This window comes from Somniosus microcephalus, unplaced genomic scaffold, assembly GCF_052327205.1.
Source record: "Somniosus microcephalus isolate GS21.2 unplaced genomic scaffold, FLI_Smic_1.0 unresolved_chr1, whole genome shotgun sequence".
NCBI classification, from domain to species: domain Eukaryota; kingdom Metazoa; phylum Chordata; class Chondrichthyes; order Squaliformes; family Somniosidae; genus Somniosus; species Somniosus microcephalus.
This window is the reverse complement of record NW_028225179.1, coordinates 162,301,712-162,326,524: the sequence shown is the minus strand read 5'-3', so window position 1 is coordinate 162,326,524 and position 24,813 is coordinate 162,301,712. Positions and strand designations below refer to the sequence as shown.

At 51.7% G+C, this 24,813-nt stretch overlaps 1 protein-coding gene across 2 annotated transcripts; it reads left to right on the top strand.

The window, feature by feature from the left end:
* Window positions 1-319: 319 nt before the first annotated feature.
* On the top strand, window positions 320-18,468 carry LOC147096425 (uncharacterized). 2 transcript variants are annotated; one of them, XM_085975198.1, is made up of 2 exons: window positions 320-715; window positions 7,968-18,468. In XM_085975198.1, the coding sequence occupies exon 2, from the start codon at window positions 10,131-10,133 to the stop codon at window positions 11,169-11,171; it is 1,041 nt and encodes a 346-aa protein (XP_085831324.1). In that variant the 5' UTR covers window positions 320-715; window positions 7,968-10,130; the 3' UTR covers window positions 11,172-18,468. The 2 variants fall into 2 exon arrangements, with proteins under 2 accessions (XP_085831324.1, XP_085831323.1); XM_085975197.1 differs by having other exon boundaries at window positions 320-1,367.
* Window positions 18,469-24,813: the final 6,345 nt, after the last annotated feature.

Genomic DNA, 24,813 nt, shown 5'->3' with positions numbered 1-24,813 from the left:
ATTGGCCGGAGCGACTGTCACTCAGGGAGAGGGGGCGGGTTTCCGGGGCGGGTTTCTTCCGGGGGAAGCCGATTGGCCGGAGCGCCTGTCACTCAGAGTGAGGGGCGGGTTCCCGGGCGGGTTTCTCCCGCGGGAAGCGGATTGGCCGGACCGCCTGTCACTCAGTGAGGGGGCGGGGCGCTCCTGGGGAAAGCGGATTGGTCGGAGCGCCTGTCACTCCGAGTGAGGGGGCGGGTTTCCGTGGCGGGGCTCTCCCGGGGGAAGCCGATTGGCCGGAGCGACTGTCACTCAGAGTGAGGGGCGGGTTTCCGGGGCGGGGCTCTCCCGGGGGAAGTCGATTGGCCGAAGGAGGGGGAGTCGGCGGAGGAGAAAGAAAAGAAGAAAAAGACCGCCAAAAAAATATAAAGAGCGCCAAAGACGGGACCCGAAAGAGAAAAAAAAACCCAGAGGAAAGCAGAAAACAGAAAGATAAGCCAAAGCAGAAAGACAGAAGAAGGAGAAGAATATACACACCAAGGAAGAATCTGAACGGCGGCCGCACGGGGCCAGAACAACAGCCGGAGCGCGAGTCCTGAACGGCGGCAGGAACACGGGACCGTAAACCAGGGAAAGGCCAGAGGAGCCGGGCCGAGACAGAGGCCTGGAGACCTCTGAGGGGGAGGGGAGCAGCCGGGAGACACCGGGAAACAGCAAATCCCAGACGCAGACCAGGACAGTGAGTACGGGGCCTGGGGAGGGCCTGGAGAGCGAGCGAGTCCAGGGCCTGTGAAAGTTCGCGAGCCGGGAGAGGGAAACACCAAACCCGGGGCCCCAGAAAAGCTTACTCTAAGGTCAACAATATTTTCTACCTCTACACTACTAAAAATGAGCGAATCAGAGGAGCCACAGCAGCTCCCGAGGCGCACTGAGAGCAACCTCTTCCAGATTCCCCCCAACACCAAAAGAAATGCTAAAAAATCGCTCAAGCAACAGCAGCTGAGAGCAAAACCAGAAACTCTTTTTGCTGACTGGTACAGCAGTGGGAAAAAGTGTAATCTCATTTTTTACTCAGATCAGTCAGCGGCTTGGATCAGAGCAATAAAATCACACTATACCAGGGTTAAGCATGAAAGAACCGTTAATGGGTCCAAACTGAAAATTAAAAAATCAGGGGACCCTGATAGTGCAACCACGACTGTCAACATGTACAGTGACGGAACAATATTGGTGCAAGGCAACCTCAACGACTTTGAAACGGCCTTCAAGACACTGAAAGAAATAACTGAGAGGGGAAGGAACAGCCCCAGAGTGGCTAACAGGGAAAAAGCGACACACACTCCCCCCCCACCATTGACAACTCACCAGGAGTAAATCAGCCTGGTCAGGAGGTGAGCGAGCCACACAGTGCTAACCAGACACTCACCCCGGGGCCCCACAGCCACATGGTACAGTTGACCAACCCCAGCGTAATTACCAGGGAGGAAGCCACACATACTCCTCCTACCACTTCCAGCTCACCAAGAGAAGAGCAGCCTAGCCAGGAAGTGAGTGAGCCCTCCAGCTCCGACCGGACACACACCCTGGGATCCCACAGCCAGATACAACTAAAGGATAAATTTAACCAGTTGGAGACAGAGTTGGTTAAACTTAGAGAGAAGGTCCTTAAACTGAAACATGAACAAAAGCAAGAGAGGGAGAGACACAGGAGAGAGCTGAATTTACTTGGGAATCAGGTGAAAGGGCTGCAGAAATCAATCGAGAGCCATAGGGGAGAGATAGCACCATTAGCCCAGCAGCCAGAGGCTAGAGATAAGACAATACAGAGCCCGACTGAACAGCTGCACTCCCACACTGAACAACAGCAGCAGACACACAATACATAGAAGATAGGAGCAGGAGTAGGCCATTCGGCCCTTCGAGCCTGCTCCGCCATTCAATGAGATCATGGCTGATCATCCAAATTCAGTACCCGGTCCCTGCCTTCTCCCCATATCCCTTGATCCCTTTAGCCTCAAGAAATATATCCAACTCTTTCTTGAATATACTTAATGAACTGGCCTCCACCGCCCTCTGTGGCAGAGAATTCCACAGGTTCACCACTCTCTGGGTGAAGAAATTCCTCCTCATTTCAGTCCTAAATGGCTTACCCCTTATCCTTAGACTATGACCCCTGGTTCTGGACTCCCTGGCCATCAGAAACATCCTTCCTGCATCTAGTCTGTCCAGGCCTGACAGAATTTTATAGGTTTCGATGAGATCCCCTCTCAATCTTCTAAACTCCAGTGAGTATAAGCCCAATCGACACAATCTCTCCTCATACGTCATTCCTGCCATCCCAGGTATCAGCCTGGTGAATCTTCGCTGCACTCCTTCCATGGCAAGAACATCCTTCCTCAGGTAAGGCGACCAAAACTGCACACAATACTCAAGGTGTGGTCTCACCAAGGCCCTGTACAACTGCAGCAAGACATCCTTGTTCTTGTACTCAAACCCTCTTGCTACGAAGGCGAACATACCATTTGCCTTCTTAACCGCCTGCTGCACCTGCATGCTTACCTTCAGCGACTGGTGTACAAGAACACCCAGGTCTCTTTGCACTTCCCCTTCTCCCAATCTATTGCCATTCAAATAATAATCTGCCTTCCTGTTTTTGCCACCAAAGTGGATAACCTCACATTTATCCACATTATAGTGCATTTGCCATGTTTCTGCCCAATCACCCTGAGGATATAGAATGCAAAAATAGGGTAACAACTCGCTTCGCATGGCCAAGGACCCTGTCAATCTAAAATGGAGGATCCTGTTAGCCTAAAATGGTGGTGAAATGTCGACATCGCTGAGTCACTTGTATATTGGACAAGAATTGATCACGTTAACCTTGTAACTAGCTTAAGAGCAGTCAGACCGCAGTCATGTGATGGATTGTCAAGAAAGTGTATAAGTATTTGACCTTTTTGCTTTGTAACTTACTTGCTCTGGTTTAACCTGTCAGGACTCTTCTGGAGTCCGGACTGTGCTGTATCAGGGATGACGGAATAAAAACTGTTGAACTCAACCAGTATTCGACTCAGTGTTTGTACTGAACCAGATTGAGGACCAAAAGAATCCGTTTCAACATTTGGTGTCAGAAGTGGGATCTCAACGGACGATCACCGAGAATTCGCGAAATTAAGAGCCGAACTAGTTTTGGACGTGAGAGGAGGAAATGGGCCCCGGAGTGAGTATGTTTAAATTTACCACTTCGGTTTTCCTCTGATCCGTAAGTCCGATAAAAGTTTTGCCACTCGCTAATTCTTGTGTGGTGTCCCGACGAGATCTGGGTCAATCTGGCGAATACTGTGTAAACTTAGGAAATAAGTATCCAAGTCAGGTAACGCGCCGGCCTCGTATTTCACTTGGCCCGCTCAGGCTCCGATTGGACTAAAAAGTAGATAAGCAGTGATTTTAGAGAAAGAGAAAAAGAATACTTGAAAGAAAGTAAAAAGAGAGAGTCGGGGACTCTAGAGCTATAGCAACTTGTACTCGGGGAGTGCAAGATAAGGGTCGTATAAGTAGAATAATTAGGCTAAGAATACCTGTACCAGGTGGTGACAGAGTTTAAGAATACCTGTACCAGGCGGTGACAGAGGCTAAATTTACGATTAGAATAATTAGGTTAAGAATACCTGTACCAGGCGGTGACAGAGGCTAAAATTACTATTTGATGAATATAGACGACTCACTGTGTTTTTGTTTGGTCTAAGTATTGTACTTATTGTATTGTAGTGTTTAGTTTTGTGTGCCGGTATCCGTGAAATATATGAGACACGTGTAAAACGTAACTCGAATCCTGAAAAGGAACCCTTAGTGTAAGAGAACCATGGGTAATTACCTAGACACAACGAGTGACGAGGGCAGTGCCTTACAAACATTATGTGACAAATACCCGGACAAAGCCCAACAATTGAGACAACTCTCAGGGGGTTTAAATAAAAAGTTAGGCAGCGAACAATGGCCACTAGGGGGTCCCAAAAGTTTAGAAACAGTTAAACAAGCTCAAGAAATGATTTGGAAAAAGAACATGAGAAGTAAGACTAAGAAACTAATTGGACTCTGGCGACAGTACTGCCAAGAAATTAAAGACAGTTCCCTATTAGCCAGCTGGCAAGAAAATGCTGTTAAATTAGGAATAAAGTTAACCGAAGGAGGAAATCCTAAACCCATTGAAATACTTAAGAAAGAATGTGCACATGAGAAAAGGTCAAAATCTGAAATGGCGCCAGATAAAAAATGGTTGGCCTTAGGTTGACCGAGGGAGACGGAACAGATGAGGACTTAAACAATTGGACAATTAGAACTCCTACCGCGCCACCTCCTCAGCCACCCCGATATAATAACATTTATCCCGACCAACCTCTTGCAAATCCGACTGGCTTGATCCCTATTACGTCCGTTACCAGTCCACCGACACCCTCCCTTACTGTCCCAAGTCACTCCCCAATCACGCCGACTTCTGATGTTTATGTAGACCCTGTTGCTTGTCGAACCCGATCGAAAGATCCAACAAATCCCAAGAAAGACGTGAAACCGGGGAATACCCCTAGTCCGAATTGGCAGAAGAAGAAACGTAGACCCAGACAATCAGTACAACATAAACCAGCAAAAGCAGATGACACTGACTCATGTAGTGACCTTACTGATTCTGAAGACAACCTTTCACCCTTAAACAGTTCCGACTCAGAACCCGAAATTAGCCTTACTAAACCAAAACGAACGCCCAGAAATCTGCCGGTAAGAACAATGCCAAACCCGAATGCAGCGGCTGCCGCAGCCAACCCCACCATAGATGTATTTTTCCCTTGGAAACCTAATGAGATAATGGCTATCCTAACCGGTATGCCAGACAGGAAAAAGGCGCCGGCTAGGTTTGTGGACTTTCTTCGAACCACGATACAGGTGTACAATGCAGACTCCCGAGATCTATGGGCTTTGATTCAACAAGTTTTAACTCCTTCCGAACACACTAGATTCTTGGAACATCTGATTCACCCCAATCATGCCGCTTTAGAGACCGCCCACGTCCTCACAGCCGACAGGGAGCGACACATGCTTGCAGCACTCAATGCTACACTCCAAAAACCTATCAATATATCTAATGTCCTAGATACTAAGCCAAAGAAAGATGAGGGACCTGAGGAATTTTTGGAGAGATTCTGTGAGGTTTATCAGGGACAGTCGGGGGACACCAATTATCAAGGAGGAGCCAATTCACCCCAATTCTGCGCCATTCTGATGAACTGTCTTCCGGCTGCTGTGGCGACAGCCATTAAAACCAATAATATGAACTGGGCAGAAAACAGCCCGACTCAAATGACTAGAGCTGCGAAATATTACTGGAAAGAAAGTAAGAGTGCAGAAAGTCAACCCCACGTTAAGGTCAAGGCGGAATATGTAATGAAGCGAGAGGACGTGCCCATACAGCCAAAAGTAGGGCCAGACCTAACAGGATATCAAACGGAACCCCAGTATTGTGTTCCAGGATGGGTAGACTCCCAAAACTATGGGTATTACAATCACCCAACTGGACCCGACGCTCCTGCTTATGGCCCGCCCTGTGCGTCCCCACGACAAAATTATGGGGGAAGAGGAAGGGGCAGAGGACAAGGACAAGGTCTATGCTTCAATTGTGGTCAGCCTGGCCACTGGAGTAAGGAGTGTCCGGCCAGACGACAAGGAAGGGGAGGTCAGACCCGAGGAAATAGAGGCAGTTGGCAAGGAGGTCGAGGAAGGGGAACATACACTGATCTCTCCCAAACCAATCCGTTTCCACATGTTACAACCAGATCGAGAACCCCTATTAATGCTTCAGATTCAAGATCAATGGTATCCCTTTTTGGTCGATACAGGGGCCGCTATGTCATCTGTTCAATCAGACCTTAATCGCCGCAAATCGAAAGAAACTCAAAGCTTATCCGGCTTTCAAGGACAAGTATCTCAGTACGCGATGACGGAAGCAGTCCGAGTAACATACAAAAAGGAATCCGTGATTATGTATACAGATGGCAGTTCTTCAATTGATGAGATGGGAAAACGAATTTCTGGTTATGCAATTGTGAATCAAGAAGGTGTCACCTTAGAATCAGCAGCCTTTGAATCCCCTTTTTCTGCCCAGCAAGCCGAACTGTTTGCACTCATACGAGCTTGTACTTTGGGAGAAGGATTACGAATTAATGTATATACAGACTCTAGATATGCCTTTGGAGTAGTTGACGACTTTGGACAATTGTGGAAAAATAGAGGATTTCTAACCTCTTCGGGCAGTCCGATCTCACACCGTCAGTTAGTTTCAGACCTCTTGCAAGCCCTTTTACTCCCCAAACAGATAGCTGTGATCAAATGCTTTGCCCATACCAGTGGCCAAAACCCGGTAGATATAGGAAACCGCCGCGCTGATGAGGCGGCCAAAAATGCTTCTAGGAGTCACCAAATGATTGTGCCCCGAATGATGAGGCAGACTAAAAATTCCAAAAAGAATCAGTCTACCTCGGAAAAACTAATGCCAACCATCCAAGAAGTGATTAAGTTGCAGGAGGACGCTCCTGATAGTGATAAGCATTTGTGGAGAGAATTGGGATGTGTATATAACCCTTTATCAAAACTCTGGACTACTCCCGCGGAACAGACTTGCATGTCTGATGAGCTAGCTTTATGGGTTATTGAATGTGTATACTTTGCAACTCATTGTGGTGCCAGGGCAGTGGGTGATTTGCTTTTAAGTACTTGGTGGCATCCAAGGCTTCAAGCAATAGCACAGAACATTAGCGATCGATGCCTGATTTGTCAACAACACAACCCTGGAAAGGGAGTGCCTTGCGAATGGGGAAAAACCCCTTTACCTGAGGGTCCCTTTGAGACCCTGCAAATGGAGTACATTGAGTTGGAAAGATGTCAGTGTTACAAATATGTACTTGTCATTGTAGATGTATTTAGTAAATGGATCGAGGCATATCCAACCACAGACAATAAAGCCTCTACTGTTGTTAAGGTATTGCTGAGAGAGATCATACCTCGGTATGGTATTCCAACTCGATTAAGTTCTGACAACGGTCCTCACTTCACTGCCCAAGTGAACAAGGAACTTTGTACCCAGTTGAACATTCATCAGCAATTGCATTGTGCTTATCGACCACAGGCTGCAGGACTTGTCGAAAGAACCAATCAGACTCTGAAGAACAAACTTGCTAAACTGGTAGCCGAAACTGGCTCCACTTGGTTGAAATTGCTTCCTGTGGCTGTCTTTCAGATCCGCACCACACCAGCGGGTAAAGCACGACTTACATCTGCTGAGATTATCTATGGTAGACCACTCAAGACTCCCTGGAACCAAAATGCTCCTACAACGGTGCATTTTCACCATATGACTGAAGAAATGACGACCTATGTCTTGGCTCTTACTAAGGTTTTGCGCGGGCTGCATTCACAGGTCCATGCTGCATATGGTGAACTTCCTGACTTATCTGGTTCTCTAAAAATTGAACCAGGTTAGTATGTGATGGTTAAGAACTGGACTCGTAAAAGTCTGGATCCCAGGTGGGACGGTCCCTATCGGGTCTTACTAACAACCCCGACTGCAGCTAAGGTCGAGGGAAGAAGCGATTGGGTGCACTTCCACCACTGTAAATTGATTGGAGAAACCAATCAAAAGGGGGGGAGATAATCAGTAAATCAGTACAGTATATAGTAGATTTCAGTACAGTATATAGTAGATTTGACGAACAATCATTAATTTTATTTTGATTGATCAGCCATTGATAAGAGACTCCAGAACTCGTGCTCGGCCTTGATAGAGGTGACTGCAGTTTTACGAGGTCTGGTGTTGTGTTTGGATTGTTTTGGCCTGCTGAAATCCTACTTTTATTATACTTATTATACGATTTTAATTTTTAATTTTAAGTTTTAATATTTTAAGTTTTTAACTTTTGATCTTGTGTAAGCACTTTGTTTTCCAGATTAATAGTTAATAAGTAGCATTGATTGATCACCAAGAATCAAGATGAGGACTTTATTACTGCTTCTGAGCGTTATCCTGCTCACGGGCGGGGCGTTCAATCGACTGAAGAAATGTGCCGAAGAGATATTCTCCAGTGCAAAGACAAGAATCTTAAAGCTTTCGGATCCTGGAACGTGACTAAATGGGACTTCTGTAATGGACTATTAAAAAAGGAAATCATCAGAAGAAGAAATTGAATTACTAAATATAGAGGGTGAAGCGAGTGAGATGGTAAAGGAGCAAGTTGAGAAGGAATTAATGGAGGAGGAGTATAATAGGCTCAATAAGATAGAGATGGATCAGTAGGATGAAGCCCAGAATCACTGGGTACCTTAGATGGTTATCATGGAATGATAAAAGGGGGGAATGAGGCTATAGAATGCAAAAATAGGGTAACAACTCGCTTCGCATGGCAAAGGACCCTGTCAATCTAAAATGGAGGATCCTGTTGGCCTAAAATGGTGGTGAAATGTCGACATCGCTGAGTCACTTGTATATTGGACAAGAATTGATCACGTTAACCTTGTAACTAGCTTAAGAGCAGTCAGACCGCAGTCATGTGATGGATTGTCAAGAAAGTGTATAAGTATTTGACCTTTTTGCTTTGTAACTTACTTGCTCTGGTTTAATCTGTCGAGACTCTTCTGGAGTCCGGACTGTGCTGTATCAGAGTAAGTCTCCCGGGATGACGGAATAAAAACTGTTGAACTCAACCAGTATTCGACTCAGTGTTTGTACTGAACCAGATTGAGGACCAAAAGAATCGGATTCAACAACCCAACCTGTCCAAATCGTGCTGGAGTTTCACGACATCCTCCTCACAGCATACCCTCCCACCCAGCTTTGTGTCGTCTGCAAATTTGGAGATATTACATCCAATTCCCTCGTCCAGATCATTAATATATATTGTGAACAGCTGGGGTCCTAGGACCGATCCTTGCGGTACCCCACTAGTCACTGCCTGCCACTCGGAAAACGACCCGTTTATTCCAACTCTTTGCTTTCTGTCCGCCAACCAGTTCTCTATCCAAGTCAATACCTTGCCCCCAATCCCATGTGCCTTCATTTTGCACGCTAATCTCTTATGCGGGAACTTATCGAAAGCCTTCTGAAAGTCCAAATACACCACATCCACTGGTTCTCCCTTATCTATTTTACCAGTTACTGTAAGAATTCGCAATAATTTACAGTTCTGAAGATTCATTTTTTTGATTAAAGAATCCCTGGGCATCGTGCTTTTAAATTTCCAGGGATAAAAATGACTGTCGCACCACATGGCCGAATGACAAAAGAGGCTTGGAATGCAGCTTTCTGTGTCTGGAAGTAAGGTTCAATGGAGACAAAGGACAATGCTTTGTTTACAAAGCAACTGAATGCTATTAGCATTTGTTTGTATATCGAGTGGATACATCTAAACTGCAGAAGAGACTTTTGTATCTTGAATGGGAAACGTTTAAGATTTGAATGGGTTTTAAATCACCCAGCACTGGACAATAGGGCTGTTGCATTCTCTTTGTTTCAGCCCAGGGAGCTCCGGAAGACACGTTAACCCAGTCTAACCACTCTGAGTTAGCCAATCACAGCTTTCTCTTGTGTATTGGACCCTTTGGGTGGGGAATTTTGCACACAGCCCTTGCAAGGCAGAACGGCAGGGGCCTCACCAGGTATAAAGATAACGGCTGAGCAGCTATCTCGCTCTGTTACTTCGCTGGACCACAGGTGAGCAGAGTGTTCTGACTCCTCAGCAAAGCAACCTAGTTAAGGAGTTTGGGGGATGGTGATTTAAGGGAATTGCTAAGATTGTTTAAATAACATTGTAGCCATTGTATCCCTCGTTTTTGCCGTCTGCAACCCCGTTATATAGTTTTACTGTAATTACTGTGTTCGTGTGGTATAGTTTATTCTTTTGATTGTAGTTTATTTAGGTAATAAAACTTGATTTTTTTCTCTCATCCAAACTACGTGTCTGTTTTAATATCAATAATTATAAGCCCTGCAGTCAGAACTGGAAGGTGGGTTAGCGATTCGAAACCGCTGTTTTAAAATTGGTCTGAGTGCAGGCAAAGGCTGCAAGACCAGGAAAATTACTTTAAACCAGTTTAAAGAAGCCCCAACCCTTACAATGGCGACCGCGGCAGGACTGCAGGCCGCTTTTGATATGGTAAGTGGTCTGGATCTAGAGAAAGCATCAGTTATTGTCTTTCTTGCTTTCAGTCTGTGGGCAGCCCTGCGGAAGGTAGTGGCAGTGTGTAAGCTGACCTATCGGGGTATAGGTGGCTGGGCTAGGAAGGGTGAGATGGGAGAGCAGGAGGAGTTTAAAGAGGCCAAGAATCGGGAGTCCCAGCTTGAAAAATGCCAGGCGGAGGTAGAACGCCTCAGAGAGGTGTATGAGGCCAGAGCTAGTGGTATGCGGGTGCGGGAAGAGAATGCACGCCTCACACTAGAGGTCACAAAATGCCAGGCATTTATAGAGCGCCTTGTGCAGGAAGTCACAGAGGCGAGGGACAGAGAGATGAGGCTACAAGAGGAGAATGCACACCTCACCCAAGAAGCTAGCGAGGGAGAGAGCCATGCGAGAAATGAGATAGAATTCCTAAAGTACCAAATCACTGAGGCCAGGGAAAATGAGATGAGACTGCGGGAAGAGAATGCCAAGTTTGGTGAAGCAGATCATGGCCCCTGTAGGGCAGAGATAGAAAGCCTTAACATGGCTTTAAAGATAGCAAGGGGAATGATTTGCATGATCAGCCTGAAGGCAGGGCAGCTGGACATTACTGGCAGCCCAAGTAGAACCATCCCACAGGCAGCACCCAGAATGGTGCTGGATTGGGAATTACAGACCCCAAGACCCCAGCCCACAGCTCCGAGTCTTGAGGAGCTCTGGCAGCGAGGAGGGGTGGACAATGGGGTGGTAGAAGAACACCAGCAGGTCCCGCTAGGCAGGCGGGGACCAGGACCAGTGTACCCTCTCCAACAATGGAGGTACAGTCCGCCCGTGAGGAGTGAGCCTGAGAATAGGAATCCTCAGCCCACAGCATATTCGAGTTCACAGGCAAGCACTGTGGCTTGTGTGGGGGGAGGAGCCATTCATATTCAGAGTAAGCTTTTTAAGCCAGGGAACAGGAAAGGAGAGCTCTGGGACCCCTTAGAGCAGGTCCAGTAGCAGAAATCCAGGACAAGGGAGGCACACGGGATAGTTTTGGCCCCAGGAAAAAGGCAGGTCCAAAATTCCCCAGTTAAAGCCACCTGGGTGAGGAAACATGAGTTTGCTGTCCATGCAAGTTCAAGTTCACAGCCTACAAAAACAGGAACTATGACTTGTTTCCAGGGAAAAGCAGACAAACCCAGAGAGAGATTTGCACCGGCAGGCTGCCAGGTACATGATACAGTGCGGGCTATTTGGACATGGGGGAGAAGGTTCCCAGCCAGCTGGGGCTGTGACCCAAGCTCAGGGTCCGCCAGGCAAAGTTTCCCCCATAGAGACACCCCTCAGAAGGTCTCAGTGGGTGCCCCAGCCTAAGAAGGCATGGTCACCCACTTTACAGTGGAGTAGGGCGGACTCCCGAGCCAGGGAGAAGCCAGAGAACAGGGTTCCCCGCTCAACAGCCATAAGCTGCGGGGGACCAGAGACAGGAGGCAGTCCAGCTTCGCTGCAGCCAGCAGCAATCTGCGACAGTGCCAGAGATTAGACTGGCTGTCCGGAGACGGGCGGCATTTGTATTATAGCTTTGGTGTGAAATAGCTTGCTTTAAGGTGCATTTTAAGTTTTGTTGATATAACTAGTTTTCAAGTTTAAGTTTAAAGAGTTTGGCCTAGAAATTCAGTTGGTTGCGCCAGCCGGTAACGCCATAAGAGGGGTATATTTCCAGCGCTAGGCACTTAGCGCCCGGGCGCAGACCGATCTGCGCCAACGCCCAAATTCAGTTGACATTTAGCGCCGGCGCAAAGTGTTTGCGCCCGCTCAGCTGCGCGCGCAGCTTATGACGTCATTTCGTCGTGCAACGCTGTTTGTGCGCCCCAAACCGGAAATTCAGTGGCGCCCGCCCAATGTGGGCGTGGCGCTGCTAAGAACTGTGAAGTGGAATGCAACAGAGGCCCTGCGGGCCTCGGGGAGCGCTAATTAAAGGGCACTTACACTGACCTATAAAGCCCAGCCATTTTGCTGCAATGACTTTACTGCTTTGGATTTCTGGACAGAGACCAAGGGACAGAGCTTACTGATTTGGGACAACATAGGAGAGGTATTTTTGGCTTCTGGCCAGTGCTTTGACATTTGATTCATTTGATTTCACTGTTTTCAACTTTATTATGGGGGCTGTATGGGGGTCCAACCCTCAGTTGCAGCATTATGTGCGAAGGGCTCGCAGACGCTGTGAGAGAGGGCCAGCCATGCCTAGACGCAGAGGGGCCATCAGGTGTCGGCAACGTAGGCCTTACCCACTCAGGCAATACCGGCAGCAGGTGTCCTATCTCACCATGACTGCGGCGCATTGTGTTAAGAGGCTGTGCTTCAGAAGGGAGGTGGTTGCAGAGATCTGCCAGCTGCTTCACAGAGATCTGCGTCCACAGCTGATGTGCAGGACGTCTCTCTCGGTGGAAGTGAAGGTCACGGTGGCTCTGAACTTCTTTGCAAGCGGCTCCTTCCAAGCCGCTGCTGGGGACATAGCGAACATCTCCCAGTTCGCCGCGCATCGCTGCATCTGGCAGGTCACCGATGCACTTTTCGCAAGGAGACACCAATTCATCTCCTTCCCCATGACCTGACAGAGGCAGGAGCAGCGTGCAGTCGGATTTGCCAGGATCACGCGCTTCCCCATGGTGCAGGGCGCCATTGACTGCACGCATGTGGCTATGCGGGCACCTATCCACAATGCCGAGGATTACCGCAACCGGAAGGGCTACCATTCCCTAAATGTACAGCTGGTGTGTGACCACAGGCAGCGCATCCTAGCTGTCAATGCCCACTTCCCAGGAAGCAGCCACGATGCATTTATCCTGCGCCAGACTACTGTGGCTGACATGTTCGAGGCACGGCCTCCACCAAGGGGATGGCTTATCGGGGACAAGGGCTACCCTTTGTGTACATGGCTCATGACCCCGCTCTGCGCGCCCAGGACCCCAGCGGAGGAGGCATACAATGAAAGCCATCAAGCCACAAGGAACATCATAGAGCAAACGATAGGCGTCCTCAAGCAACGGTTCTGCTGCCTGGATCGTTCCGGCGGATCTCTACAGTATTCGTCGGATAGAGTCTCCCAGTTCGTCGTCGTGTGCTGCATGCTGCACAACCTGGCTATCCGCAGGACTCAGGCACTGCCACCTGACATTGCACCACCACCTCAGGAGGACGAGCAGGAGGACCATGAGGAGGAGGAGGAGGAGTACCAGCCCAGGAGGGAGCCACAAGGTCCAAGGGCCGTCCGCCGGGGGCTTATTGATCGACACTTCTAGGCCCCCTGTCAGGGAATGGGCTGTGGCAATGAACGCACCTGAAGGCAGCCGCACCGCAAGCCCTCAGCCGGTTAACGCAACAACCACTTGAAACCTGAGACGTGGACACGCTGAATAAATAAAAAGCTTTATTTCACAAACTCAGGGCCCTTCCCACATGAAACAGAAAAACAGACAAGACCCCCAAAAAACAGTCAAAAACATCTGTCACTCCCAAAACCTGGGGAGGACTAACAAAACTTGCCCATCCAAATGGCCTTCATCATCGGCCTTACAAAAATAAGCCCCCCCCCCCACAACACAAACACCCCCCTAAAAACAAAAAATGCCTTGATCCTCTGCCTTACCAAAATAATGCCCCCCGCAGAACACAAGCCCCCCAATATAAAAAAAACCGCTATCACCACACTCTAATGGGTGTGCCGAGAGGGCGAGTCCTTAGACAGGCTTCTCTGGCCCCTGCCCGACCTGCTGCTCAGCCTCAACCTGGGCCCTGCGCGTGTGGCAAGGCTGGGGGAAGGCTCATGAGGGCCACAATGCGTGTCGGCAGATGCCCTTGGGGGTCGGCCTAGACGAGGCCCGGCCCGGGAGGGGCTGGCTGCTGACTGCTGCAGCTGTGGCTGGCCAGCATCAGTCTCAGCAGCAGCTCGTCGCACCTTGGCTGGGGGAGTGGCAGTGTCGGCTGCACCAATGGGGGTAAGCTGGTTGATGGCAGGCGCGCGCTGCTCGCCAGAGACACTGGCACTCGGCCGGGCTGGCAGTGCAGCAAGCGCAGCAATCTGGTGGAGGCCAGACCGCTGTGCTGCAGCAGGGCGGCGGGTGCCCTGGTGATGCTTCCGCGCCACAGCGAGTGTGGCAGAAGTGAGTGCCCGAACTGCCCTGGTATGTGCCCGCATCAGCTCTGCCAGTGTCTGGACGGCACCACTCATCTCGCGAGTCGCGTCCTGGGCTGCCGCGAGTTGCTGGACACCCCTGTCATGCGCTGCCGCGAGTTGTTCGACCCCCCTGGCCTGTGATTCCCCGAAAGCGACCACACTATGAGCCAGGGACTCAATGGCCTGAGGCATCTGTTGCACAACCCCCATGAACTCCTGGTGGCGCCGCTCAGACGCCACCGACATCTCATCGAGGAGGCGCACCTCCTGGGCGAGGACCGTCTCCGGACTGGAGGGCGGACTCTCCCTCTGGGGAGAAGGCCGCCGAGCTGGCCGACCCTTCCCGCGTGCCTCGAGCCCACTGGACCCAGGATCTGCCCTCCCCTGCAACACCTCCCCCCTCTGGGGAGAAGGCCGGCGTGCTGCCGGACCCTTCCCGCGTGCCTCGAGCCCACTGGGCCCAGGATCTGCCCTCCCCTGCAACACTTCCCCCTGGCTCTCCTGCAGGCCAGACGTCTCCCCTCCATTGCCATCCCCTGGCGCGGATGAGGGTTCCCCCGATGTGCCGCCTTCCTCCTGGTCCTCGTCGTCCTCCTCCTCCAAGGGCCTGGCACTCTGAGCTTCAGGGACCACCTCCTCCTCACCAGCTGAAAGCAGGAAGGCACAAGAGTAGCTTTAGAGTGAGGACAGGGCGTCAGCGGGGGAGGCCTGAGTGGTGGCATTATGCGCACTTGTTGGTCAGTGCGAAAGGATGTAGATCTGAAGCGCAAGGGCAACGAGAGAGGCCCAACCGGTCATGTCCTTACCAGTGGGTCCCAGTACAGGGTCCGCATCTCCGATCGCAACAGGGCCAGTCACCCGGGCACGCATGAGTCGAGCCACGCTCTCCTCCAGCTCACTGAGCGGCTGGTACTGGGGACGGCCTCCCCCGGTGGCAGACTGGCTCCTCAAATTCCGCGCCAGCTTGGCCTGCAAGAGAAAGGACGGCCTCTAAGTACAGTGTGGTGCCCTGTTGCTGTGTGCACTGCCTCCCATGGTCGAATAGCTTGGCCAGTGTGGTAAGTGCAGAAAGTGCTATTGATGATCATGCCAGTGCCATTGCTGCGGGAGGAGGGCTGCCCATTAGTCCTTTGAGGTCCCTTTGCCCATAATGTGAGGTGCACATGCAAGGATGAGGAGGACACTGGAAAGGGTACTCACCTTCACCATCCGAGTGAGGCCGTTGTACTTCTTGCGGCATTGGTCCACACTCCTGGGGACATCGCAGGTGGATGACACCCTGCGGGCGATTTTCCTCCAGGCTTTCCTGTACTGGCTCCTGGGAGCCTTCTTGCCACTGTCCGGGCACAAGATCTCTCTTTTGTTTTCGGCACCATTAATCAGCACCCTCAGAGCATGCTCTGAGAAGCGCTGCGCTCGTTCACGGGCCCTCTCCATGGCTCCAGGCGCTATTTTGGCCCACCAGCAGTGTTGAGGCCTAGCTGCAGGGCTCCAGTATGCAGGGCGTGGCAGCAGTCAAAGTCGACCCTTCCCCCTTTAAGAGCTGGCCGGCGTCAGGGTGTCTGCTGTCAATCAAAACATGACCGCACCTGCGCTGCGCCCGGCCTTGGCGTTATCAGGCCGCATCGCCGGCTTAGCGCCTGAAGAGAGCATTGCAACGCCAGTTTCAGCGCTCGGCCAAACTCTTGGCCAACTCTACTGAATTTCGGCGATGTGGCCTACACTTTCCGGCGGGCGCTAACTTTAGCGAACGCCCGACTTTAGCGCCCCAAAAGTGTCCAGACTGAATTTCTAGGCCTTTAAGTTTACATGTGTGCCGAATGTTTGTATTTTGGTCCGAGGTCGAGGGACCCGACCATGTCTCCACCTAAGGCAGCAGGTCAGTGAGACCTGGCTGCATGTCCCTTTTAAGTTTTTGCAGGAGGTGGGAAAATGAAGCAGCCATGTTCGCCCAGCCCGAGCTGGACATCGAATGAAGATACGGAATGTTGGGGATCACCTCGCCACTGGACGAATCCAGGAGACCCCGCAGCGATCTTCGGGAAAAACCGGATAGAGTCCGGAAGAATTTGCCTACTCCTCCTACGGGGAGGAGATGGCCCCAGCTGGGTGGGGCACGGCCCCCAACCCAGCACTATCCTGACCGAAGTTCACTTGCGGGAGACCTCGCTGTTGAGGAGTCATGATGGGGAAGCACGGGCGCCTGGTCATAGGGACGCGTTCCCCGGGGGTGGGTGGTGATGGCCCGGGAATGATTGTATAGAGGAGGGGGAGACCCAAGAGTCGCGTGGGTGCGGTCGGGGGAGGGAGGAACTCACCCGGGGGCCCACGGGCAAAGAGGATAAGTGTGGCTGGGAAGGATGAGTGGGTGGCCGGATCAGTGTGGGGCCAGGGAGAGCCGCCACACAGGCACCCATCATTTTCTGCAGCCAGTCGAGGGAAGACGGGAGGGGGAGGGACTGGGAGTCATGAGATCCCATACTCCCCGGTCTCGGTCTGTGCCAAGGTAAATTTTAAACGTGAGGGGTACCCCGCCTCCACAAAGGGACAAGGGAACGGTTCGAGGCTGGTGGAGCAGGCTGGTCGGTAAATCCATTCTGCCTGTTTTAAAGTTTAAGACGATCAAAGGGGGGCGGAAGGTACTTTTACTGCCCGGGTGGGAGGAGCAATGCCCACTCGAATTTCGCGACCCATCGTCGGCACGTGATGATCGGGGTTTATTTAAGCATGTTGTTTCAAATGTTTAATTTTTTTTTGTATTTTGTGTTACAGCCCCAAGTTGAGCAGAGGCGTAGGATCCTCTCCGTGCTTGGGACCAGTTTGTGACAACTCCAAGTTGAGCAGAGGCGTAGGACCCTCTCCGTGCTTGGGATCGTTTTGATTACATTGTGTAACTAAGATTGCAACATTTTGTAATAACTTATGATGTAAAAAGGTGATTGTAAATTTGGTTTACACTGTATAATTTTACAAGCGTGTAGGGGTATGAGACCCCTTATTGAAAACTGAAGTATCTGTAAGATGCCTACCGTACCATGGTTTTATTTCTTGAATTTAAGTGGAATAGACAGGACGGGGATCAGTGGCAGATAGCTATTAGGTAAATACAAGGGATGGTTGTTTGTGAGGGGTCAGAAATTATTGCTCATTTCTTCAAGAGGATACTACAAGCAAGCTGGAAGTATCCAAGGGTGGACTGTAAGAATTCGCAATAATTTACAGTTCTGAAGAATCATTTTTTTGATTAAAGAATCCCTGGGCGTCGTGCTTTTAAATTTCCAGGGATAAAAATGGCTGTCGCACCACATGGCCGAATGACAAAAGAGGCTTGGAATGCAGCTTTCTGTGTCTGGAAGTAAGGTTCAATGAAGACAAAGGACAATGCTTTGTTTACAAAGCAACTGAATGCTATTAGCATTTGTTTGTATATCGAGTGGATACATCTAAACTGCAGAAGAGACTTTTGTATCTTGAATGGGAAACGTTTAAGATTTGAATGGGTTTTAAATCACCCAGCACTGGACAATAGGGCTGTTGCATTCTCTTTGTTTCAGCCCAGGGAGCTCCGGAAGACACATTAACCCAGTCTAACCACTTTGAGTTAGCCAATCACAACTTTCTCTTGTGTATTGGACCCTTTGGGTGGGGAATTTTGCACACAGCCCTTGCAAGGCAGAACGGCAGGGGCCTCACCAGGTATAAAGATAGCGGCTGAGAAGCTATCTCGCTCTCTTACTTCGCTGGACCACAGGTGAGCAGGGTGTTCTGACTCCTCAGCAAAGCAACCTAGCAGGAGTTTGGGGGATGGTGATTTAAGGGAATTGCTAAGATTGTTTAAATAACATTGTAGCCATTGTATCCCTCGTTTTGCCATCTGCAACCCCCTGTTATATAGTTTTACTGTGATTACTGTGTTCGTGTGGTATAGTTTATTCTTTTGATTGTAGTTTATTTAGGTAATAAAACTTGATTTTTTTCTCTCATCCAAACTACGTGTCTGTTTTAATATCAATAATTATAAGCCCTGCAGTCAGAACTGGAAGGTGGGGTAGCGATTCGAAACCGCTGTTTTAAAATTGGTCTGAGTGCAGGCAAAGGCTGCAAGACCAGGAAAATTACTTTAAACCAGTTTAAAGAAGCCCCGAACCTTACATTACATCCTCAAAAAATTCCAGTAGATTAGTCAAGCACCTTTTGTAAATCCATGTTGACTTTTTCCGATCCTGTCACTGCTTTCCAAGTGCTCTGCTATTACATCTTTTATAATGGACTCTAGCATTTTCCCCACTACCGATGTCAAGCTTACCGGTCTATAATTCCCCGCCTTTACCACCTTTTTTGAATAGTGGGGTAACATTAGCTACCCTCCAATCCATGGGTACTGTTCCAGAGTCTATCGAGTTCTGGAAGATGACCAGCAATGCATCTACTATTTCTAGGGCCACTTCCTTAAGTACCCTGGGATGTAGACCATCAGGCCCTGGGGATTTATCGGCCTTCAGTCCCATCAATTTTCCTAACACCATTTCCCTACAAATACTGATTTCTTTCAGTTCCACCCTTTCATCAGACCCTATGTTCCCCGGCATCTCTGGGAGGTTATTTGTGTCCTCCTTTGTGAAGACAGAACCAAAATATGTATTTAGTTGGTCAGCCATTTCTTTGTTCCCCATTATAAATTCCCCTGATTCTGACTGCAAGGGACCTACGCTTGACTTCATCAATCTTTTTCTCTTCACATATCTATAAAAGCTTTTACAGTCAGTTTTTATGTTCTCTGCAAGCTTACTCTCATATTGTATTTTCCCTTTCTGAATTAATCCCTTTGTCCTCCTTTGTTGAATCCTAAACTGCTCCCAATCCTCAGGATTATTGCTTTTTCTGGCCAATTTATATGCCCTCTCCTTGGACCTTATGCTATCCCTAATTTCCCTTGTTAGCCACGGTTGGGTCACCTTTTTTGTTTTATATTTATGCCAAACTGGGATGAACAAATTCTGTAGTTCATCCATTCAGTCTTTGAATGTTTGCCATTGCCTATCCACCGTCAACCCTTTGAGTGCCATTCCCCAATCAATCCTACCCAACTTGCTCCTCAGACCATCATAGTTTCCTTTATTTAAATTGAGGACCCTAGTCTCCGAGTCAACTACTTCATTCTCCATCTTAATGAAGAATTCGATCATATTATGATCGCTCCGACCCAAGGGGCCTCGCACAACAAGATTGCTAATTAATCCTTTCTCGTTACATAATACCCAGTCTAAGATGGCCTGATCTCTGGTTGGTTCCTCGACATATTGGTCCAGGAAACCATCCCGTAAACACTCCAGGAATTCCTCCTCCACAGTATTGTTACTCATTTGGTTGGCCCAATCTATATGTAGATTAAAGTCACCCATGATGACTGCTGTGCCCTTATTGCACGCTTTGTTGAGATACCGCGGCAAACGTGGGAGTCGAGACCAGAGTTGATGGAACACAACTGCTTTAATTTACATCATGGCAAAACAAATGCTTAAAAAGCCCGCGCAACCACTTAAATACTCCCCAGACAGGAAGTGCTCCTGGCAGCCTGTCCCTGCGGGAAACAAGCTGCCGGAGGAAAGGGCCCACGGCTGGGGACGGCTGCTGCCGGCAGTGCGCCTGCGTAAACTGCCCGTGCCGCCGTGATCGGATTATGTCCAATGGCGGCATGTCACCACAGAGCTCCCCCCAGAATCCGCTTAGGAGGAGTGGACGAGTCGTGACGGTGGTCTAATGGTTCTGCCGGAACGGCTCTGAGTGGCCGCCGGTCTAGTTGGTGGAGCCGGGCGGTTCGCCGCCAGCTGTGCTAGCCTACTGGCGGGACGACCTCTAGTTGGAGGTCGGGCCACGGGGACCTGTTCCCCTGGTTCTGTGTGTGCTGGTTTGAGTCGGTCGATGGAGATCGTTTCGACCCTGTCGCCGAGTCGCAGCTTGAAGACCTTGTCCCCGGTTTGTAGTACCTCGTACGGTCCATTGTACGGGGGTCGCAGGGGTCCGCGGTGTGCGTCGCGTCGCACGAAGACGAAGCGTGCCTGCTGTAAGTTTGGCGGGACATAAGGTGCGAGTTCGCCGTGTCGGTTGACCGGAAGTGGGGCGAACTGTTGAGCGGAAGAAAAAGAGTTGAGCCGCTGCTGTTCGGCCGACCAAGGCGTGGTAGCCTCCGGAAGGAATTTGCCTGGTACGCACAGCGGTTGTCCGTAGACTAACTCCGCTGCCGAGGACTGGAGGTCTTCCTTGACCGCGGTGCGTAGGCCTAGTAGCACCCACGGTAGGCGGTCAGTCCAGATACTGTCCTGCAGGCTGGCGCGGAGTGAGGCCTTGAGTGACCTGTGGAAGCGTTCACACAGCCCATTGGCCTGCGGGTGGTACGCCGTGGTTCGGTGGAGCGTCACCCCGAGGTTGCGTGCTGTGGCCGTCCAGAGTTCGGAGGTGAACTGGGCGCCTCTGTCGGAGGTTATGTCGGCAGGTACGCCGAACCTCGCGACCCAGGTGTTAACGAACGCCCTGGCGATGTCGGCTGTGGTGGTGGAGGTCAGCGGCACTGCCTCAGGCCAGCGTGTGTAGCGGTCGACCATCGTAAGAAGATAAGTTTGGCCTTGCGATGGCGGCAGAGGACCGACGATGTCGACGTGTACGTGGTCGAAGCAGCGGCTGGGTACCTCGAAGTCTCCCAGGGGTGCTTTTGTGTGCAGCTGCACCTTAGCCCGTTGGCAGGCGAGGCAGGAGGTGGCCCAAGTCCAAACATCTTTGCTGAGGCCGCGCCAGACAAAGCGCTGGGAGAGGAGTTTAACGGATGCGCGGGAACCCGGATGGGAGAGCCTGTGGAGCGCGTCGAAGATGCGGCGGCGCCAGGTTGCAGGGACAACCGGCCTGGGTTGGCCGAGTGAGACGTCGCAAGTGACTGCCGTGGCTTCGGGCCCGTGCGCGACCTTGGCTAGGCGTAGTCCTGGCAGGCTGGTAGCCGCCGAGAGGAGGTCTGGGTCCGTGAGCTGGGGCGCTGCTAGTTGCGCGTAGTCGACCACTAGGTGATTCGCGCAGATGGCAGGACGGGAAAGGCAGTCGGCGAAAACGTTGTCTCTACCGGAGACGTGCTGGATGTCCGTGGTAAACTCGGACATGGCCGCGAGCTGGCGTTGCTGCCTAGCGGACCAGGGGTCGGTGTTTTTGGCCATCGCGTATGTGAGCGGCTTGTGGTCCACGTATGCGGTAAAGGGGCGGCCCTCCAGGAGGAACCTGAAATGGCGGACCGACAGGTGGAGCGCGAGGAGCTCGCGGTCGACAGTAGAGTATTTGACCTCCGGGGGGCGCAGTTGGCGGCTGCAGAAGGCAAGTGGCTGCCACGCGCCATTGACCCACTGCTCGAACACGGCTCCGACCGCATGGTCGGAGGCGTCGGTGGTGAGCGCGACCCGGGCATCAGCCCTCGGGTGCGCGAGCAGGGTGGCGTCGGCGAGTGCGTTTTTGGTGGCGTCGAAGGCGGCTGACGTGTCAGCGGTCCAGGCTACGGCCATCTTGCCGGATTTACCTCGGAGGGAATCGTATAGGGGCTTCATGAGGGCTACAGCTCTGGGATTGAACCTGTTGTAAAAGTTCACCATCCCGAGGAACTCCTGGAGGCCCTTGATGGTTTTAGGGCGGGGGAATTGCTGGACGGCCTGCACCTTGTTGGGCAGGGGGACGGCCCCAACAGGAGTGATGTGATGGCCGAGAAAATCGATCTCGGCTAAGCCGAATTGGCACTTCGCCGGGCTGAGGATAAGCCCGTGTTGGGCTAAGCGCCCGAACAGGATGCGAAGGTGTTCGAGGTGTTCCTGTTTGGAGGAGCTGGCCACGAGAATGTCGTCTAGATAGATGAATAGAAAGTTCAGGTCCCGAAGGACTGAGTCCATAAGGCGCTGAAAAGCCTGGGCTGCATTCTTGAGGCCGAAGGGCATCCTCAGGAACTCGAACAGGCCGAATGTGGTGATGACGGCCGTTTTGGGGATGTCCGCGGGGTGTACGGGGACTTGGTGGTAACCGCGCACCAGGTCGACCTTGGAGAAGACAGTTCGTCCGGCCAATCGGGCCGAGAAGTCCTGGATGTGCGGCACCGGGTATCGGTCGGGGGTGGTGGCATCGTTGAGGCAGTGGTAGTCCCCGCAGGGGCGCCAGCCTCCGCCGGGCTTGGGGGCGATGTGGAGGGGCAAGGCCCAAGGGCTGCTGGAGCGGCGGATGATGCCGAGTTGCTCCATGGTGGTGAACTCGGCCCGCGCGATTTCCAGCTTGGCCGGGTCGAGTCTGCGGGCGTGGGCAGCGACCGGGGGGCCAGTGGTCGGGATATAGTGCTCCACACCGTGTTTGGCGGCTTTGGCCGAAAAGGTCGGGTTAGTGAGGGCGGGAAACTCGGCTAGTAGTGCCGAGTAGTCATCCGTGGCTCTGGCGAGGCAGTAGGTCGTCAGGCCAGCCGAACAGGCCGGGGTGACTGCGCCAGGGATGGGGGCCATAGTGTTGATGTCGATGAGGTGGTGCCTCGGAATGTCGACAAGGAGGCCGTGGGCGCGTAGGAAGTCGGCGCCGATGAGTGGGCAGAGGACCTTGGCTGTGAGGAACTCCCAGTGGTAGCGGCGGCCTGCGAGGTCGAGCGTGACCATGCGGGTGCCGTATGTGCGGATGTCAGAGCCATTGGGTGCAGCCAGCGTAACACCCCGTGCACCGTGTTGGATTTCGAGGGCGGAGGCGGGGGTGATGCTGTGCTGGGCTCCTGTGTCGCACAGGAATTGGCGGTTGGTGCTGTCGTCGGTGACGTACAGTAGGGGCCCCTTTTGCCCCGCGGCCATCATGGGGGCCGGTGCAGGGAGCGGTTTAAAAGTGCACGGTGGCGTGCAGCGTTGGGCCCTAGTGCCAAAACGGGTGTGGTAGTAGCAGTGACCCGGAGTGGAAGGGCGGTCGGGCCTAGTGAGCCGGGGGGACCGCGTGGTCGTTGCCGTGAGGTCGGGCGCGACGTCGTGGGCGGTCTGCGCGGAGAGCAGCCGGTCGGCCTTTTCGGCTATCTCGTTCAGGTCCATGGAGCCAGACTCCACAATGAGCGGGCGGATGCTGGCGGGGAGCTGCCGAATGAAAAGCGTGCGAAAGAGGGCGCCGGGTTTTTGTCGTCCGAGAGGGACAGCATGTGGGAAAGCAGGTCTGATGGTGAAGCGTCACCAAGGCCTGGGAGGTCGAGGAGTTGGCAGTTGCGCTGGTAGGAGGACGCCTGAAATTTTTTAAGGAGCGCGGCCTTCAGATGTTCGTACTTGCCTTCCTCTGGTGGATCCTGCAGCGCTGCCCAAACCTTAGGGACTGTGGCGCAGGTGAGAGAGGCGACGAGGTAGCCGTACTTCGTAGCGTCGACTGTAATGCTTCTCAGCCGGAATCTGGACTCGGCTTGAACGAACCAGGCCTCGGCCAGGTTCTCCCAAAAGTCCGGTAGTTTAACCGTGACTGCGTTTGTATCTGCCATGCTAGCTTAGGATTCGTCCTGAGCGTCGGGGTCACCAGTGTTGAGGTACCGCGGCAAACGTGGGAGTCGAGACCAGAGTTGATGGAACACAACTGCTTTAATTTACATCATGGCAAAAACAAGTGCTTAAAAAGCCCGCGCAACCACCGAGGTTCACTCGGTTAATCCCGGGGATGAGGGGATGGACATATGAGGAGAGGTTGAGTAGATTGGGACTCTACTCATTGGAGTTCAGAAGAATGAGAGGCGATCTTATTGAAACATATAAGATTGTGAAGGGGTTGGATCTGGTGGATGCGGGGAGGATGTTCCTGATGATGGGTGAAACTAGAACTAGGGGGCATAGTCTTAGAATAAGGGGCTGCTCTTTCAAAACTGAGATGAGGAGGAACTACTTCACTCAGAGGGTGGTAGGTCCATGGAATATGCTGCCCCAAAAAGCTGTAGAAGCTACATCATTACATAAATTTAAAACAGAAATAAACAGTTTCCTAGAAGTAAAGGGAATTAAGGGTTACAGGGAGCGGGCAGGAATTTGGACATGAGTCTAGGTTCGGATCGGTCATGGCCCTGTGGGTAGCGGAGCGGGCCCAGGGGCCGTGTAGCCTGATCCTGCTCCTATTTCGTGTGTCTAATTCTGTTAGATTCAGGAGATGGTTCTGTGATAGTGGATTGGCGGTTAGGATCAGATCGGCCATGATCTTATTGAATGGCGGAGCAGGCTCGAGGGGCCGATTGGCCTACTCCTGCTCCTTATGTTCTTATGTTCTTCCCCCTCCCCCCGCCAATCCGCTTCCCCCGAGAGAGCCCCGCCCGGGAATGCGCCCCCTGACTGAGTGACAGTCGCTGCGGCCAATCCGCTTCCCCTGAGGGAACCCGCCCCCTCACTCTGAGTGACAGGTGCTCCGGCCAATCCGCTTCCCCCGGGACTCCTCACCGGGCCGCCACTGGCCAATCAGCGCCGCCGGGAGGCGGGG